Below are 19,304 nucleotides of genomic sequence, written 5' to 3' on the forward strand. Positions count from 1 at the left end.
CGGAGTCGCGTCTCATCAATGGGCGATTCCTTCGGACGCAAGAAGTGCAATCGACATGACGCTTTAGCTCGTTCCCATGATTCATTCTGGTAAAGTCGGGTTTACGCTGGTAGTTTCCGTTTGATTGGCAAATAAATTTGGTCCATATATAATTAGAAAAGAGTCATGTCTCTGCTGAGAAATTAAGTTGCTTTGATCCAGTGTTTGAAGCAAGCACTGAACCATGCCAACTGACTCGAAAGGCAAGCATGCCGTTCTTGCCGTGATGGTCTCGAATTGCCAAAAACCAACAATGATTTGCACCAAGTTCAGAGCACCAGCCAACAATTCAGTGTGAGCTCTTTTACGGTACCCCGGATTTAATATGAGCCGTTTATTTGTCCTGATCTAATGATTAATATTAAGTGATACTTCATTCTCAATCCACCGGAGTACTAAGTCAAAAATCATCGGAGTACCATGAGTGGGAGGACAAACTTGTAATTCTGTGTAGGCATTTCGATTTTTCTCATGGTCACTGTATTTTTGTTTGTAATTAAAAAACTAATGTGTTCTGTTCGTGACCTAATCAAGTCGCCCCCATCCACACAGCGGCGCGGGCGCTTGATTGGGTCTTCGCTGCGCCGGCTGAGGGGACGAGGCGGCCGCTGCCTTAAGGGCCGCTGCATGGCGAGGCGGCCGCGTCGGCGGAGGGATGAGGGCGCTGCGCCTGGGGCAGACGAAGCGGCCGAGCCGCTCGATTGGGCCGCTGACGCCTCAATGGCCGCTACCCGCGTCGTTTCCTTGCATCGATCAATAGCCCTATTTTACACACAAACTTCATATGAAGTAGTACTTCGTACTAATTAGCTGCATACAAGTAATTCAACGATACATAAGGATTGGACAAGTCAAGAAACCTCAGGCGAAGTCAGATTTTCTTGCTTCTGCTATTTGTACTAATTCGCACCAGGCGGACATGGAGATCTCATCGCTTCATCCAGAGTGTCACTTCATCCAGTGCATCGCACCATACAAACAGTGTCTAACATGGCGAGCGGACGGCCACGACGAACGGCGGCAGGGGCGCCGAGGGCCGGCGCGGCTGCTCAATTGGAACGCGCGGGCTGAGGCGATGCTGGAGATGGGTTGGGGGACGGCGAATCAAAATTCGATGGGGTTCGTCTGGCTGGACGCAGACGCAGCAATTAGATTAGAGGGAAAAAGACCAAATTAACCCTTTGCTATCACGGTTAGATATGTCTCGTACTCCGAGGTATGGTTTTGGAGTACGGGGTACCGAAAAAAAACTCTTTAGGGTAAATATTTTCTTGCTAAGTACAAAACATAATCTCGATAAAGACACCATTGACAACTAGAATAGAATATCTGATATATTTTCTTTCTTCGAGAAAATAGATGCGTGGGACACATACATTGAATATCAAACATGCACGGTCATTTAGAAATCGCTAGGTTTGAGACATTCTGGCGTTGGTGCGCTCCTCGGGCCTGTAATTTGACTCCATGGACGACGTTGAGTTCATTCTTCTTTTCGAACCATGACCATCGGCGATTCATCCACGCAAAGCATCATGATAGGCTGCCTTCGAAAGAGAGAACCGAAAGGAAGCTTAACTGAAAGCAAGCACGGCACCAAACAGAACAGGACAGTACTACACTTTCCCATCATGGCTATTGGCTAGTAGTACTAGCTAACCTTGCATCAAACCATTCAGCCTGCTCTTTCTTCTCTCTCCGGAACATGACATGATATACATGGGCCTGCCCGGTGATACTGTCGCAAAGGCTGCACTGCTGCTACCGGCAAGCCCCCATCGATGACCCTGTTCCACCTTTACTTACCGGCCAGTCCCTCCAAAAGATTCCTCGCCTCTCCTCTCAAGTGCACTGATTGACATTGATCATGCGAGCTTAAAGGCCTCCTATTCAATTTTACAGTCTGTGCCTCTGCTCTGATGGATGTATCTTTCCCAAAGAGGACCACAAGACGACTGTCACTGTCTCACCCATCCATAACTGCGTGCCACCTTTTGCATTATCCTACCACTAAATGCAGAACCACTTTTATGGCTTAATCCTCCAGTTGGATCTCTCCCAGCTTCGTTGGGAAGAAGATTTGCCGCAGAGCTTGTGATGGTCATTTGTTTGTTCCTGGCCAGTGGATATGCAGCTGATTCTTCCACAACCACGAGGTATTTTGGCTTCAGACTTGTTTGCTCATGCGTGTCTTCTTCTGTTGCTATGCTTCTTCGTTTGTTGTGTTGTTCTGCAACGTCTGCTGTTCCGAGCTCTTCTTAGAAACTGCAAGACACATGTACCGACTCCTTTTTTTGCAGTTTACCAGATGCTTCCAGGCTAACCAAAGAAGAATAAGAAATCATTTTTTGCACATTGGATTTGATCTGCCCACATGGTGGTGTCTTTGCTTATGCACATTCTCTTCTTCTTCCTCTTCTTCCGCTTTGCTGCAGTTCTCGGCATTGCGTCCCATGTGATGTGTGCCTAAGCTGAGCTCACTCCGGACTGAACTTCCAATAGATCGATCGATCTCCCCAAGATTCAGAAAATGATGAAGCGGTCCTGCTACTTCCCTCTGCGGTGGGAGAGCACGGGCGACCAGTGGTGGTACGCCTCGCCGATCGACTGGGCGGCGGCCGACGGCCACTACGACATCGTCCGGCAGCTGCTGCACCTCGACCCCAACCTCCTCATCAAGCTCACCTCCCTCCGCCGGATCCGCCGGCTCGAGACGCTCTGGGACGACGACGCCCGCTTCCTCGACGCGCCCCGCCACCGCGCCTCGGTGGCCCGGAGCCTGCTGCTGGAGTGCGAGTGCAAGCACGGCGCCGAGAACACGCTGCTCCGGGCCGGGTACGGCGGCTGGCTGCTCTACACGGCGGCGTCCGCGGGGGACATGGGCTTCGTGCAGGAGCTGCTGGACAGGGACCCGCTGCTCGTCTTCGGCGAGGGCGAGTACGGCGTCACGGACATGTTCTACGCGGCGGCGAGGGGAGGGGACGCCGTCGTGTTCAGGATGCTGCTGGACCATGCTATGTCCCCAAGGTGCTCGACGAATTGCCGCGATGGGGACGGCACGAACGGGGGTGGTGGAGGAGGTCGTGCCTCGGTGTTCCGGTTGGAGATGATGAGCAGAGCTGTGCATGCCGCCGCGAGAGGCGGGAGTGTGCAGATGCTGAGGGAGCTCATCGATGGGAGCTCCGATGTGTCGGCGTATCTCGATATTCGTGGATCGACCGTGCTTCATGCTGCTGCGGGAAGAGGGCAGCTGGAGGTGAGGCATCTGTTTCTTGTTCATTGTTTTACACATCTTCTTATGTACGTACTAGATCCGTATTGGTTAGTATGTCTTTGGGAAAATATCGATTTAGGCTAGATCCTTCATCAGGAGGCTTACATGCTTTCCAGTCTGGTTTTATAATCTGTATGCTTCAGACAACCAGACTGATCCTTACTGTCCAAATAGAAGTGCCAAACAGCGCCATTCAAGGAGATCATTGCCCTGTCTTAGATAATTATCTTTAACCAACATTATGCAATGATACAACACCCAGATTGTAAAAAGGCTTCTTTTTTTGTCACCACATCTACACATCATGATCGGCACTGGGTAGTGTATTAAGTTAGATAATCAGTACAAACTGGCTTGACCTCTTGTTTTCCTTTCCTTGTCAAATAATACTAATATTGAACATGGACTTAAGCTCGTACAATTCATGATCAGAAGTTTTAGTTACAAGATGACACACAATAGTGAAACATCAAAGCTCCGATCATGAGATCCCTTTACGATAATTTGAGGCAAAGGAGATTGTACTTCCTTCTGTTTACGTTTTGATAGGGGGGGAAATCTACCAGATACTTTTAGATCTACTACTTCCATCTATTTATTGATGTTGCTATCCAGCCAACTTTCGTTCCGTTTTCTGATGTAGCTATGCGACCAATCATTCTTGCTGCATATCATTTGATTGTTAGGTGTGCAAAAAGGTCCAGTTATCTGCAAATATATATTTCTCTTTCTCTGTCTCAAATTGTGGACATGCCTGATGCAGGTTGTCAAGTACCTCATGGCCTCTTTCGACATAATCAACTCAACTGACAATCAAGGGAACACTGCGTTACATGTTGCAGCCTACCGAGGGCATCTGCCTGTTGTACAGGCACTGGTTGCTGCATCTCCATCAACCTTGTCAGCTGTCAACAACGCTGGTGAGACGTTCCTCCATTCAGCGATAGCTGGATTCAGAACCCCGGGATTCCGACGTCTCGACCGGCAACTGGAGCTCACGAAGCATCTCATACAAGAAAGAACAGCAGATATCAGAAAGATAATCAACCTCAAAAACGATGCAGGCCTTACCGCTCTTCACATGGCTGTGGTTGGCTGTGTGCACCCGGACCTTGTCGAGCTCTTGATGACCACGCCGTCGATCGACCTTAATGTCAAAGACGCTGGCGGCATGACCCCGCTCTCGCTGCTCAAGGAGCAACTACAGTCAACCACGTCGGAGAGGCTCATCAAGCAGATAGTCTCTGCCGGAGGGGTACTGAGCTCGAGCGTGCTGAGATCTCGGTCAGCCGTCGTTTCGCAAATAAAGATGCGAGGAGGGATCGCTATCAGCCCCGGCACCATGTTCAAGATATCAGATGCAGAGATATTCTTGTACTCAGGAATCGGGACGGCGGGGTCTCGAAGAGCTAGCTCATGCTCTAGCCCTGGCAAGTGTGACCTTGCAGATGCAAATGATGAAGGTGGTGATGTGAACCATGGGTCATCAGGGGGGAAGAGGCTGAGCTCTGCCAGCCGAGCAAAGGACCGTCTCAAGCTGATGCTGCGGTGGCCTCGCCACAGGGAGAAGATGTTGAGGACACCGAGGAAACCTGAGGACAGCGGCCCGCTGGACTCGATCAAGAAGCTGAACGAGCAAGTCGCCGCCGAGACCCCGGCTCCGCTCAGGCAGGCGTTCACCAAGACGACCGCGCTCAACAACAAGCGCACGCTTGCGGTGAAGAGCTCCGCCCCCAGCTCGGCCACCAAGAAGAAGCTCAACATGAAGCTGATCCATGGCATCATGGAGGCGATGCCGCAGCTGGCTTCCTCGTCGTCGGCCAACCGGTCCCCGCCAAACACCCTCCCGAGGTCTTCCATGTCCTCCACGCCGCCGTCCACGAAGCTGAAGGACATCTGCTTCGACGACGAGGCACCGATCATGTCCGGCAAGCTCAAAGACATCGTCCTGGACGGGAACGACGGCAGCGTGGACGACCCGTCTTGCTCGAACTCGTCCTTCACCGGAGACGACGGCGTGGCGGGGGCGGCCCGGAGGAACCACGGGTGCGGGAACGGGAGGCTGATCAACATCTGCTTCGGCGCGCAGGGGCTCGCCGTGGAGGACTCAGCGAGCGGGCAGCCGACGAGCAAGATGTTCAAGCAGCAGTGCCTCCGGGTGTCGTGACCTGCGCCTGGCTGGGCTGGCTTTTGCGGTTCAACGATGCCTCTGTATCTGCCTGTTGGACTCCCCCCCTGTTTGGCTTGGCTTGGTTTGGTTTGATTTGCTGCTCCGTGTGTAATACTAGTATGGAGCCATGGCCCATGGAGATATGGCTGGTTTGTAGAGATGGACTGCGTGGGTGCGTGCATGATTTCTTGCTGCTCTCGCAACTATTAACGACCCCTTGTGTGTTTGCGATTTATGTTTGATGAATCCACCAGAAGAATGAATTCAGATTCACAGCATAAGCATCACCATTGCGAGTTGACGCGCAGGATCCCATGTTTTTTGTTTGTTTCATGGTCGCCTGGTCATCATTTTCGTTCTTCCTTCGCGCACCCACGTCCTCGCGTGAGTCGGATTCGGCGGGGAAATGTTTCCCCGAGTCCAATCCGATGGTGGATTGCGAATCTGAGTGGAAGTCGGATACGATCAGGCCACACCGGTTCCCAATCGATCTCCTTTTGCTTATTTATCCGGGGACGGTCTTGTTTTTTTTATTCCAAGGAGTTGATCTGTTCGCCGCTGGCAGCACAGAAATCAAATCACAGAGCCCCGCCGCCGCCGGAGAGGAGGAAGAAGTCGACATGTCCAAGCGGCAGCACATTCCTCAGCCATGCTGCTACACGCCGCCCAACAAGCGGCGGCCACAGAAGCAGCAGCAGGAGCGACATCACGTCTATCTCGTGGTGGACGACTGGGAAAGGGGATACAGCGTGCGCAAGGTGGACGTCGACGCCTTCGACTCCGCCGCCGCCGCCGCCGACCTGGACGAGGAGGCGGAGCCCCTCCCCGATCCCCCCCGTCGCGCGCTTCGACGGCCCTCACTGCCGTATTTCCGGTTTCGTCGCGCATGGCACATCTATACTGGCCATGCCGTGTTCCACCAAAGCCGACAGCGCCTTCCCGGTGTTCGACACAATGACGCTGGCGCTCAGCCTCTGCGCGCACCCCAACGGACAGAAGACATGGAGCAGGCCCGTCTCCGCGTCCGTCGCGGGCAAGCTGTACATGATGGTGGGATCCATGGTGTGCGCGCTCGGCGCCCCGCCGCGCCGCTGCGGCGTCCTCGACGAAGGCACGCCGCGGTCTTGGACCGTAGGCGCAGCTCCGCTAGAGTCTGCTCGCATCGTGTCCTACGCGGCGCACCCTGACGGCCGGACGCTCTTCGTCTCCGGAGGGGAAAGCAGCTTCTGCCTGGACACCGAGAGCGAGAGCCTCGGCTGGACGTGCCAGGGCAAATGGGTCATGCCGTTCAAAGGCCAAGCCTACTACGACGGCGAGCTTGATGCCTGGGTAGGGCTCTGCCGTTACAAAGGCGGCGTCGGCTACCTCTGCTCCTGCGATGTTCCTCCAGCTGTTGCCGCCGCCACCGGTGGCGGCGGCATGCCGGCTTGGAAGCTCGGCAAGGACAAGCTCTTCTCTCCGTACAACGAGAACGAGAGGCACCTAGGTGCCATCCTTCTCCATCTGGGGAACAGCGACTACTGCCTTATCGAGTCTCTCGTGCACAAGGATGATTGTTTGAGTTATGTGCACGGGAATCCTGATTGGCCTTTCGAACGCTGTCGAGTGCAACGCCGCCGTGTGTTTTACATGACAAGGTTCGGTCTCAAGTATGACAAAAATGGAGAGCTGAGGACGACGCGGCTGAGGGCGCGCTCCTACGGGGTGACCGAAGGGCATGTATTTAACGAAATCCATTCGAATCCTGTGGCGTTCTGGATGTAGCCAAACTTTTTTTTATGAGTCCCCGGCCCCCTCTGTGTTTTTTTTTTCAAGTTTGGAAGCTTTCGGAATCCAATTGTGAATGGATGTTATAGTTCCTGTTGCAAGTTCAAATTCCTGAGGTCACCTTTCTACTAGTACATGTGCTTTATGGTACTCCTTCCGTTCCATAATTCTTGTCATTGCCCAAAAATGGATGTATCTATTCCTAAAAAGTGTTTAGATACATGTAAAATTTCGACAAGAATTATGAAACGGAGAGAGTAGCACGTAAACAAATTAGCAACCGGCTTCAGGTGAATCAAGGATTCCATCAAGTTCCTTTGCCATCTGAAAATATACCAGCAGCATCAGTAAGAGCAACACATTGTACAAAAGAATATAGCTACAAAAATGGAGACCTACGCCCCTAGTCAGAATATATTCGATCACAACGGTAAAGAAGCAAAATTTAAGGTTCACATAAATATAACATTGTTGGCTATAGGACACAGCATTTTTGTTCCAACGGATTGATAAATCATATGCATGTTCTAGTTTTTCTACAGAAAACTGCCAAGAATATTCTGTTTGGCAATCTTTTCTCAGCATAAAAAAACATTGATGAGTCCTGTAGCACAATAATCAATATCCAGATACATGAGCGTTCCTTTTAAAAAAGGCGGATCAACAAAGAAAAATGATATAGTAGTAGAAAATTGCGCCATCTAACTGCAACCACAACAAGTATAGAAAGGTGATATAAAATATTTGCAGCTTCACTCTACCTTTTTTTTCTTCCGAAAATGATATCTCCACACTACTACCTCTATTCTGGACTATAAGGTGTATTTTTTGTTTCCTTGACGGTCTGCATCATGCATGGCTATGTAAATTACCTGGGCAAGACTGATCCTACCACTGTAACGCCATACTCGATCTCTCTTCCTGAACTTGAGCTATTACCTCCGTCTGTTATAAACACAAAATCTCTCGCATATGTGCCAGGGAGTGAAGAAACAAGGATCTGAGAAAAGCTATATTCAGAACACATACAGAAACTTTTGGATGAATCACTTGAGAGGAGAGAAATGATTCATAGAATTTCCTCTTGAATGTGTCTGCAAATGGTCTTTTTTGTAAGTTTGTGAGCACTTGAAACAATTTTCGTAAACCAGGCTGCATAACTTGCACATTTTCATTAGAGATGAATGGGCTCATCCTGAATGCACATAACCTTTTTATAAGAACAGGAAGCACATTTGCCCTAAAAGATGTGTAACCCTTTTTTTTTTGCTTTCTGTTACAGTCCAAGAACTGCAGGAGCCGACAAATAGCAAACAACTAAACACTTCTTCGACTACATCAAAATTTGAATTTACAGCAGGAAGAAGCTATCAAATAGTCCAAACCTAAATCAGAGACAAGAGAAAAGCTATAAGCTGCTTAGCAAAGAATTAGCCGCTAGGGGAAAACCACTGGGATAACAGTGGCTGTCACTGGAACCATTTGGTCCTTGTGTTCCATTTTCCAAGGCATGACATGAGCTTGATCGGACAAATACACCCGACAACAGCTCGCATGGACATCTTGACTCTGCAAGGAATTCATCTGGGTGATGACCTCCTTTGTCCAGCCTCACAAGCACATTTTCATTTGCAACTGTACAGGGTGGCCTCAATCTGCATCCTCCATCAAGGGAACGAGTCCCATCCTGCAAGCACATCGCGTCCAGCGGCATCAAAATTGAGGGCTTTCTTTGGGGACAATGTCTGCCATGTGCAACTAGCCAGCAACCGCCCCATGCGCGTTGGCTGAAATATGCGACTATTCCGTCTGACCAAAAGATGAGCTTCCTCTCGACTTCACGTAACATAAGGACGGACATACATCAGTTGATCTCTCCTTCCTCTGCATCTTTACTGCTGGGAATGCTGTTTGGCTCTTCTTCCTCTTCCTCCTCATCCACTTTCATAAATAGTCCAAGTTTTTCCAACATGCTGCCAGAACCAGGAAGAAAACTGGGCATACCATCCTGGGAGTGCTCAGGACTTGTCTCATCAACAGAGCTCACAATATGTTCTGTGGTCGCCGTGCCAAGCATTTCTAGCTCCTTGGGATAGACGTTGTCATTAATTTCAACAGTTTTCTCCATCTGCATTAGGTTTAAAGTAACATTTAGAAGGCAAAAGGAGAGTTTCCGACTACCAGAAATGCAGTTTTTTTCACTTGCCTCCTGCAAGGCCTGACGAGCTTTCTCCCTTTCAAGGTCCCTTTTACGCTTAGATTCAGCTTCAGCTTCAGCTTTACGAGCTTCCATAGCTGCATTACCTTCAGCCAAAAGCCGTTCTTTCTCTGTGTCATAGATAAGACATACCTCAGATAAAAAAAAGCTCGCAACTTTTCAGAAAACAGAACAGATATCTATTCTTTTTACCTTCCTTTTGAAGTTTCTCCAATTCCTCATGTTTATCTCCGCCCTGAGCTCATTAGAGAACAATATGTCAGGAAGAGGTGCAGCAAATATAATGGACAAAAGTTCTTGATGTACAGGCTCCCAAACCTGGCTGAGAATACCACGAGCTTTGACGATAACGTCAGCATAACGACCCCTCAAAACAGCTGCTCGTAAGAGCTTGTCCGGGGAGACTTCCCTGTCGGGTTTTGCATTCTCCCCTAAAGTTTTCATAGGGAAAGGATCAGATGATCCGACCAGGTTAATGCACTGAGGCCCCTTAGCGGCCTCATATGGACCTGCTTACAAATTCATGCTTACCCTCTGGTGCAGCCTTGGACTCACTGTCCTGCTCACGGAGTTCCACATCAGCAGCAGTGTCTGTGATTTATAACCAGGTAAGATAAAATCCAAAAGAGGTTCCAAAAACATCTCCTAAGAAATGTGGTTAAAGGGCACATGAAGAAGGAACTTACGGTTAGCATCGATGGGGCTAATAACATCACTCTTTTCTTGCTCTGCAGGTTGTTCAGGTATCTTAATACCCTAAAATAAAATTTAGGAAAAAACAATTATCACGGTGCAGTACAATAGCACACAAGAGGATGCCCAGTAATACCAACTAGAAATGAAACCACAAATTCTTGCTACAGCAGGAGTACAACTGAATAGATCCACCATGCAGATGTACATCAGCACTGTTGTGCTATCACAGGTTTAATCTGAAGAGGCGAGGGAATTTTGCAGTTGTGAACAGAAGGGGTGGTGACTACAGAGGTGGTGTTAGCGAACACCGAAAGAAGCTATCACAGGTTTAATCTGAAGAGGCGGGGGAATTTTCCAGTTGTGAACAAAAGGGGTGGTGACTACAGAGGTGGTGTTAGCGAACACCGACAGAAAATGGAAGGGGTGGCATGCGCATAGGAGGGCTGAGAGAAGAATAACTTCTTTGGTCAAAATATAAACTAACTTGCATAATCATTATGCATTAACCGGTTTAAATTGAACAATCACTCAGTAACAGATTGTCAAAGTACCTTCACAAGCTTTGTTGGGCTACCAACTTTTTCTGATTCACTTTCACTGTCACTGCCCGAGTCAGAATCTGCAGTAACAACAGAGCAAATACAATCTAAGGCCACCTTAAAAAGCCACAATAAATATATCAAACACGGTAGGGATAATACAGGGTCTTGTACAGGACCAAGACTGACTGTGTGAAAATAATAATTTCTATACATCTGCAGTTACCAATAGTAATTTCTAAAACATCTCTTTCAATAGCAATTGTGTATGATTCCCAGAAAAAGTTAAACACTATGCATACTGTGCAAGGTTACCCTTGCTGCACATATCGGGACAGTGTCCAGTCATTCTATATCATTGACGCTGTAGTCCTAATTACCGAATTAAATTTCTATGGATACCAGTAAATTGCCGTCTGAGAGAAAGTTCAATTAAGTCTAGCAGTCTAGCCAAATATATGAATTAGCTGTAAGCACAAACTTCTATAAGTTTTCAGAGCAGGGCAGTCAGAGCAGATATCAAAGAGAGAGAAAATGTTTACAAGGATGTACAGAATGGTAAAAGCAAGTGTAGATAAGTAGAATAGCACTCATAGGCACACACCGCTGGAAGAAGATCCTGAATCACTGCTGGAACTACTTGGGCTACCACATTTACTAGCTTTGATCTGTGAATCCTTCTCTATCAATATAGGCGATGCATTGCCACAAATATCCACATCCTCCTCAACAGGCTCACCACCTGAATGCACACAAAAAACAATCTCTAAGCACTGCACCAACAGCGTAACCCTCAAATAGTCAATTCTATAGAGAACATCAGAGGGTAAATGACAAAATACCTTTGCAGGGATTTGTGGACGAGTGACTGAGGCCAGACACATTCACAGCCTCGTTCTCAGAAGGCTCAGATTTTGTTGGCTGGTTATCTCTCTCTTGCAAATACTTGCCCACTTGCTTCTTCAGCTCAAGTAGTATGTCATCACTCAGTGCATGTATATCAATCTCTATCTCTCCATCCCCAAGGTGATCTGTATTGCTGCTGTCAATGCACTGCTGTAATAAATCAATGATGTAACCAGGTAATTCAGGATCCTCTGACAAAGAAGCCAAGCAGTTTCCAAAGGACTCTTTCTCCTCAAATGTCATCGTCGGCTTCACAATCTCAGTTGGCCTGACACACTCCATTGACAAATCACTGCAATCCACAGGAGGAGTCTTTCTCCTCTTTGAGTCAGCCCTGTCAACCTCAACGTGTGGATCAGCAGTGGCAGAAGCTAACTTCTTCTCAACTGTCTTCCATCTAGACTCAAAAATTTTATTCAGTTGAATGGCCATATCATGCACTGCATGCCCTCGAGGATTATAAGTGATTGCATTGTTAAAAGTCAGCCTAACATCAGCTGCAAAACTAGATGGACTTGTGTAGGAACCAGAGTCAAGCTTCTTTTTGATGGTGCCAAGGTCCATCGGATGCTTGACAATGTCATTATAATCTGGAATATTCAGCTTTTCAACATCTACTGGAACATTAAAAATATGACTATATTTCTGAGTCATAAGCTTCTTCAGAATAGCTTCACACTGCTTCAGAACTGCAGCCTCAGGCAACACCGTGGTTGTTTCAGGCCGGGGTTTTGTTGGCAAGAACCGTCCCTTTGCACCACGGACAACATGGCTTCCCCGCTGCACTTTCTTAGGCCGAGGGGCAGCCGAGGATGAGAATGCAGGAGCTCTGCTTGCAGGCATAGTGACCAAAAACTCTGGCTTCTTTAGGAGATCTCGAACCGAATCCAGCTCTGCCCGGAATCTCTTCCGCAGATAGCGCCTCTCGGAGGACGACATCTTGGATGGGACGAAGATCTCCCGCTTCACATCAAAGCCATCGCTGTTGAGGCTGATGCACTTACGTTTTGGCGCAGATGAGTCTTCAGAGTCCACACGAACAGGGCTCCCTGACTCACCCACAGTCTCCGCATACCCACGGGGTGGAGCTGCTGCTACACCCCGGCAGGTCATTTCATCATAGCCACGTTTAATCTGCCTCTGCGGCCCACACTCCATGAGGACCGTTGGTGTCATGTTACCAGGCGCCAGCGAGTCAGAGATCTGCTCAATATTGACAAACGCAGAAACACAGCTTCAGTAACACACACACACCAAATTAAAACCTGCTGGATAACGAAATGAAGGCACGCAGCAGTAAATTTACTTATTCAAATGCTATCGCGCAAAAACCCTAATAGCAGACCTAACCCTAGCACCAACCCGAACTCTCCGAGAGAGCACGAATCCGACAGCGCAACGCACAAATCCTCCGATTCCCGCCCGGAATCAGACGCCTACCAGCACGAATTAGAAAACCCCCCAAAAAAATAACGGCCGAAAATCAGAAAAATTCGGAGCGGAGAGGATGCGAACGCGGACCTGGAAGCAGGATCTGAAGCGAAGGAAACCCGAGGCTGGGATCCGGGGGGCGAGGAGGCCGTCACCTCACGTGGGCGCGCCGGCGAGCTGGATCTGCGCGGGCGAAGGGCGGATCTGGAGAGCGCGGGCGCGCGCGGTGGTCACCGGGTTCGAGTCGCCTCCCTTCCCTTCCCTTATCCTCTTTTTTATTTCCTCCCGGCCTCTTCCTTTCTCTCTTCTTCTCCTTTCCTCTCGAGTCGAGTCGTCTCCTGGCGCTTGCTTATCCTTTTCCTTCCCGAAGCGACCGAGCCCCAGACCCGGACTGGAGTTTAGATCCGCTCGAGCTAACCGAGACCCGGCTGGAAGAGAGAGGAGCGGGAGCGAAAACGATTCGATGCGATGCGACTCGACGCGCGGGCTGGTGGGTGCTCGCTAGGTGGGTATTTATAGGATGAGGGGAGGCACGGGGGCGGTGCGGGCCCGATCCAGGCCGTCGGCTCGTGGGGATCGGACGGGCAGGGGCAGAGATCAGGGGGTGGGGCCCGCGTGGGCCCGCGTGACGTGGAGCGGGGCGCGCTTTGACTTTGTTCGAGAAGGTTTCTGTTCGCACACGGATCCGGCGCGGGGTGTGGATAGCGGGGTCACGCGGTCTCTGGGGCCACATGTCATTGGGACCGTGTAGGTTGGTGTGGTTGGGGATTTGTTTTGGGGAGCGGCCGTCTTTTGTCGAGCACGCGGGATCTGGGTACGGTTTGTGCGCGGAGGGCGGGGTGACTTGGAGGGGAAGGCTTGATGCGGCCACGTGGAAGCAGGTGCGTGGCTGGGAACTGAGGTGTTTTGGTTGAGGGAAATAAGACGATTTTTATTTATACGTAGAATAGAAAGAAACGAATAGGAGTAGAATGGAGGGAAACACGTAGCGCCTTTAAACGGAGACGGGGATTTCAGAGGACAATGTTTGAGTCCAGGATTGTATGGGCTGGGCCCCTATATGTATATGTTCTTCCTTGCTGAGGTCAGCTTTGAGGCACCCTCTAGCAAACAATTGCAATTAGCTTGCTGTAAAAAAACAATTGCAATTACAGTAGCTTTTTTTATTCAAATGAACATCGGCATAGGAAACGAATTTTTTTTATTTGCACCTGCATGGGCGAAGCGGGTCGAGGACACGTGACAACGGGCAAGGAGGCGTGCAACGAACCGGACCGGCGCGGGCAGTGATCTCTTCATGTGATCGGGTCAGGATAGGCTCCATGCGCTCGATATCCAACCACCCTCAGGGCTCTGATCACCGCCGGGGCCATGCAGACGACAAGTCCACAACCATGAGTCCATGACTGCCTCCTCCAGCAACCTTCCCGCGCGAGGTGCCCTCTCTTGCCGTTCTTACGTCGCTCGCTTCAATCTTGGCATGGATACGCCGTCGAGTTCTACCGCTACTGGAGGATGTAAGGAGTAAGGACACTGGGGATGCTGACAGAGCTTGTTGCCGTCAGGAGTGCTCGACGGTGACGACTTAAGATGTGTTTGGATTGTGCGCGGGGCCACATCACGTCGGTTGGACTGGCTCAAAACAGATTTTCCGCGCGTTTGGTTTTGGAGCGAGGTGCGGGCAAAGCGGCCCCGAGCGAATATTCGTCAAAAATACCGCACCGCGCGAGTCGACGAAATCAGTCGACTCGCGTGGCTCACGTTGGGTCATCGTCTTCTCTCGTATCTCACGTCTCTCTCGTTTGTCTCTCTCTCTCACTCAGCGCTCGCCCTCCTCGCTGCCGCAGCCCATGCCAGCGCTCGCCGCCGTGCTCGTCCCCCTCGCCTCCTGCGCTCCGCTCTCCTCCTCCTCACTGCCCAAGCTCGCCTCGCTCGCCGCCACGTTCATCCCCCTCGCCGCCTACGCTCGCTGCGCTCGTCCCCCTTGCCGCGCTCGCCGCCACACAGCAAGCCAGGAAGGCAACGGAGCAGGGAGCGGGAGGAGCGCGTGGTCCTCGGACCCGACGGCGAGCGAAGGCGGCCTGGAGCGGCATCTGCCTGGAGTGCGGTGGACCTCGAGCTCGACGGTGAGTAGCGCCGAAGAGCAGGCATCGTGGGAAGGTGAGGCATCGCAGGGAGGAGGAAGACAACAAAAAAAAATTCATTAAGGATGCCCCTAACCAAACATGAAAACTAATTCACCCCACTCTTTTTAACCAAACATGAAATTGGTTGGCTCTGCCCTAAAATCTGGTTGCGGCCAATCCACCCTTCACCACTCACCAACCAAACACACCCTTAAGAACCGGGGTTTGGATGGGATGGGGAAAGATTATTACTCAAGGACTTGGCTCGGGAAATTGACAAAAGGCATGTGTTCGCTCAAAAAATTGATCTCTAAAAAAACGAATTATAAAGTCCGCTAAAAAAATTGGTCATTGTGTTAAACATCTATATACCTATCTAAAAAGTACGGACTGTTCCCTTCACCGCGGTTTCATCGTCTGTCAAACATCCTGAAGGGCGTGGTGGCAAACTTGTAAATTATGTTGCATCATCCGTTCTCCCCCAATCTCTTCTCCCGTCTCCCTGTTTCTCCCGCTAAGATGAGATCGAGTCCGCCGCCACCACGCCGCCGCTGGAGGAGAGATCTGGATCGAGCCACTCCCTCTCCTATTCGTCCCCCGACCGGCCGCTCGGTTCATCTCCAATCCCTTGCGCACGGAAAAACCGAGGCGCTGCACCTACGCACTCCGTTGTGGCCGCCGCTTCCTCGTTCTAGGTTGCGGTCTGTCCGCCGCCGTCCCGCCAACTAGAAGGCCCCGACCCGGATGGCTAATGCTCAGGACCCCACCGTGGCCTCCTCTCTGCCCTGTCGCTTCCTCTCGGCCGCGCCACAGCAGACAGTCACCACCTCCTCTCGTCCGCGCAGCAGCAGACACCACCTCCTCCCGCGTCCACGCAGCAGCAGGCGCCAACTCTTGTCCCCGTTTTGATTGGAGCATGAAGAGAAGCCCCTCGTGCTGAAGGACTGGTGAGTGTGAAGCCGTGTTTCTTCCGATGTGCGTTCAACCGAAGCCTCAATGCTAGGTATGTGGCTAATCTAATCACTACAGAGGAGAGGAATTGTAGAAATTACGTGAGAAAATTGCAAGGTAGGTTACTAAGATGGTGGTTTCTGGTGGGGTTTGAAAGGGGCTTGCTTGCGTTGGTTGATTGCAACAGAGTTAGAATAACATCCATGACCTATTTAAAAGGGATGTTTGGTGGTAAAAAAAAAGAAACAATTGTTTTTAATGCATATCTTCGAGTGTCTAATTTTATTTTGTTGTTTCGTTGCAACGCACGGGCATTTCAGCCAGTTAAACAAAAAATGAATTATAGAGGCCGCTCAAAAAATTGAATTATAAAGATGCGGAAATAAATATTTGATGGACCAGGATCAACTGAGAGCTACTAGGCCAATTAGATGCACTACAAATACGGCCATAATGAATGGGCCAAAATGCTAGAACTGAAAAGTTCATCATTCGTGAGATTCCATTTTGCATCTCTAATAAGAGAAAAAGAAAAATACATAAACAAGTTTAAGCAAGGCGATCGGCCGGATCCTCGCTACGGCCCGAAAGTTGTCGTCAACCACTGATCCATTGATGATTATCGAAATGCCGCTATTTTAGCAGCCTATACTAGGAAGTCCATACTGATCATGCATCTGAGTCTAACTTCTAATAGAAAAATGTATGCTAACATTGAAATGCCTTTCACTAACATAAATGCACAACTCATTATTCTTAATCTGATCGTTATTTCGTGCCAACTTGTTCCATACCCTAACAAAAAGAAGTACACACCCAAGCAGAAGCCCTAACGCAGTGTAAACAAGCAAAAGCTAGCGATAACAAAGCTCACATAATTCCGCCATCGATCAATCGTACGTGGTGACATTGTGTGACATTTTGTTGGCGTGCCTCTCCGTGTCTTGCTTAGGCTGGCCACAGGGGCTGCTTGCACACATGCAACGAAACGTCAGTTCCCTGTCGGATGCATGGGCGTAGCAGATTCCCCTGTCGTATCCCTGTCTTTCGCACCAGGTGATGCACGACTCCTTGTGGTTACCGCAAAGGTTTTGGAGTGGACTTTCGTACGAACCGCATTTCTTGCCGAGTGAGCCTGTTCCATGCAAGATTCATCTATCAAATGTTACCATTGATGATCATAAACAAATTTCACTGCAAGTATACTTCTTCTGATAATCCGATAAAGAAGAATATTTTCTAGGTGATGTAAAAAGTTGCATCGATCCGTTTCTCACTTTTGGTGACCTACATATACAAATAGCAATACGTAGTAAGAACGTAATATGATTTTGTGAAACGTTCTAATTCAAAAAAGTTAGGTTTGTTCATTTACACCTTAAAAAAAGAATCTTAAAGCGAAAGTGGTTATTAATGAGAAATGGCAAATCTGAACTTTCCTACTTGATGATCGAATTCTACTCCCTCCGTCCCAAAACAAGTGCCCCTCCGTCCCAAAATAAGCGTCCAAAAAACTCTTATTTTGGGACGGAGGTAGTATCTCTCGAAAAAAAACTTATATACTAAATCAAAGACCAATTTAACAATTTATTCTCGACTCTAGTGAAATTGATGCATGTCATGCATGCAACCGTTACGATTTTCGGAGCAAATCGATGTTCGGAGGGAGTAGGAGAAGATCAGATGTCTGGATCGTCGATTATACTGAAGATTTTAAATCGCGCTTGAAAGCATTTTGCGGAGGCTTTCGAAAACCTATACCCAAGATTTTAAATCACGCTTGAAGGCATTTCGCGTTTTGAATATGAAATGACATATAGGCCTCGTTCAGTAGGGAAATTCAACATAATGTTGACACAAATTAGTAGAAAATAATATCATATAACCATAATAAGTTGAGGACCAAAACAGGTAACAAGTTCACATTAAAATTAACCATGACAACTGCAGCTTACAGTGCATGGGCTGCATAAAAATTAACAAGTTCAGAATTCAGATTAAGAAACAAACCATGACACTTGAAAACAAGTTCAGAACGACAGTGATATTTGGGCCGATTTTTTTCCTAATTTACCTTGGGTTTTGATTCCAAACCAGTGGAAGCCCATAACGTTTTGGCGGACGAGACTGCGGAAACAGTTTCTTGCGAAATAGCGTTCTTATCGTGGAATCGCGGCAAAAATTCATCATCGCGTCGCGGGAGCCCGCCTAAACCTTGATAGCGCCGCAAAAATGCTTGAATATCGCTAGATTTACGATCTTGGTTATACCTATACGGCTACCACGCGTGTGCTTCCGCGCACAAAAAACATCGGCAGCGGCGCATACAATGGGTTAGGGAATTAGTGCATCGGGAGTGCCCGCTATGGATCTAGCATACATAAGGAAACGATTACCTTTGAATTAGTGAACAAAAAAGAATCAATGTTTCAAACAAGCACGAGGGCTTGGCGGTTTTAGTACAAAGATAACTATAGTTACCACATATTTGCCCCTTCTTACTTCCAAGGCCTTGTTTGGCACTAGTGTTTTTTTCCTGTGTTTTTAGGATATTGGATATTATCCACTGCAAATTGAAAAACACTGCAAACCCAAATGATAGTTTGGTAGGAAGGGATTGAAGGGAATTATCCTATTTTTTTCTCACAAAACTCTCCATTTTCTAACTAAATTAAAACATTTCCATAGTAGTGTTTTTTTATAACACTAGTATTTTGGGTTTCTGAGAGTTTTTAGTGCACAGCCAAAACCCTCAAATATCAAAACAGCACTGACTAAAAAATACACTAACATCAAACAAGTCCAAACTGGTTGTGCTCCGAACGACGTAGTCAGCATAAAGATACGAAGCTGCCCTGAACGTTTGATGCTATTTTTAACATCTTAGTTGTAATACTAGTTAGAGACTTACCTATGCAAGACAAGAGAAGCGACAATATCAAGATGTTGGACGCCAAAGTTGCTCCTGCTCTCATCCTGCAATTCATGGCTGAAAACTTGGTATCGGTGATAAGTTGAGAAGTATGGGAAGATGATGCCTGTTCGACGAGGTGGCCAGCTATTTATATGATGGGCCTCCTTGCCGTTGGATGGCAATTAATCATCCTTTGTCATTGTAGAGGGCAGAGCCATTAGCGGATTGACGCATTAACATTAGCCGATTTGAAAATAATTAGCACTAAGAATA

General features: G+C 48.7%; 2 protein-coding genes across 3 annotated transcripts; one reads left to right on the forward strand and one right to left on the reverse strand.

The window, feature by feature from the left end:
* The first annotated feature begins 1,759 nt into the window (after positions 1-1,759).
* On the forward strand, positions 1,760-5,756 carry LOC100835962 (serine/threonine-protein phosphatase 6 regulatory ankyrin repeat subunit A). The gene is made up of 3 exons (XM_003575251.4): positions 1,760-2,195; positions 2,475-3,295; positions 4,077-5,756. Exons 2-3 carry the CDS (start codon positions 2,570-2,572, stop codon positions 5,478-5,480), a joined length of 2,130 nt encoding a protein of 709 aa, XP_003575299.1. The 5' UTR covers positions 1,760-2,195; positions 2,475-2,569; the 3' UTR covers positions 5,481-5,756.
* Positions 5,757-8,424: 2,668 nt separating this feature from the next.
* Positions 8,425-13,524, reverse strand: LOC100836273 (transcription factor GTE10). Of its 2 annotated transcripts, XM_003575252.4 has the most exons (10): positions 13,131-13,524; positions 11,546-12,812; positions 11,308-11,445; positions 10,716-10,783; positions 10,155-10,224; positions 10,000-10,059; positions 9,787-9,899; positions 9,661-9,703; positions 9,457-9,578; positions 8,425-9,378 (listed from the first exon to the last, which is right to left on the reverse strand). In XM_003575252.4, the coding sequence occupies exons 2-10, from the start codon at positions 12,783-12,785 to the stop codon at positions 9,115-9,117; spliced, it is 2,118 nt and encodes a 705-aa protein (XP_003575300.1). In that variant the 5' UTR covers positions 12,786-12,812; positions 13,131-13,524; the 3' UTR covers positions 8,425-9,114. The 2 variants fall into 2 exon arrangements, with proteins under 2 accessions (XP_003575300.1, XP_024318317.1); XM_024462549.1 differs by having other exon boundaries at positions 8,425-9,578.
* Between the last annotated feature and the right edge of the window lie 5,780 nt (positions 13,525-19,304).

This window comes from Brachypodium distachyon, chromosome 3 (assembly GCF_000005505.3).
Source record: "Brachypodium distachyon strain Bd21 chromosome 3, Brachypodium_distachyon_v3.0, whole genome shotgun sequence".
Classification (NCBI taxonomy): domain Eukaryota; kingdom Viridiplantae; phylum Streptophyta; class Magnoliopsida; order Poales; family Poaceae; genus Brachypodium; species Brachypodium distachyon.

What these genes read in the sequence shown, in the direction of transcription:
- LOC100835962 (XM_003575251.4), top strand. Translation starts at nt 2,570, where the DNA reads ATGATGAAGCGGTCCTGCTACTTCCCTCTGCGGTGGGAGAGCACGGGC. An exon ending in CGGGAAGAGGGCAGCTGGAG is followed by an intron (nt 3,296 to 4,076) that starts GTGAGGCATCTG and finishes TGCCTGATGCAG; the next exon opens with GTTGTCAAGTACCTCATGGC.
- LOC100836273 (XM_024462549.1), bottom strand. Translation starts at nt 12,785, where the DNA reads ATGACACCAACGGTCCTCATGGAGTGTGGGCCGCAGAGGCAGATTAAA. An exon ending in GTCCACAAATCCCTGCAAAG is followed by an intron (nt 11,446 to 11,545) that starts GTATTTTGTCAT and finishes GTGTGCATTCAG; the next exon opens with GTGGTGAGCCTGTTGAGGAG. An exon ending in TAGCCCCATCGATGCTAACC is followed by an intron (nt 10,060 to 10,154) that starts GTAAGTTCCTTC and finishes TATAAATCACAG; the next exon opens with ACACTGCTGCTGATGTGGAA.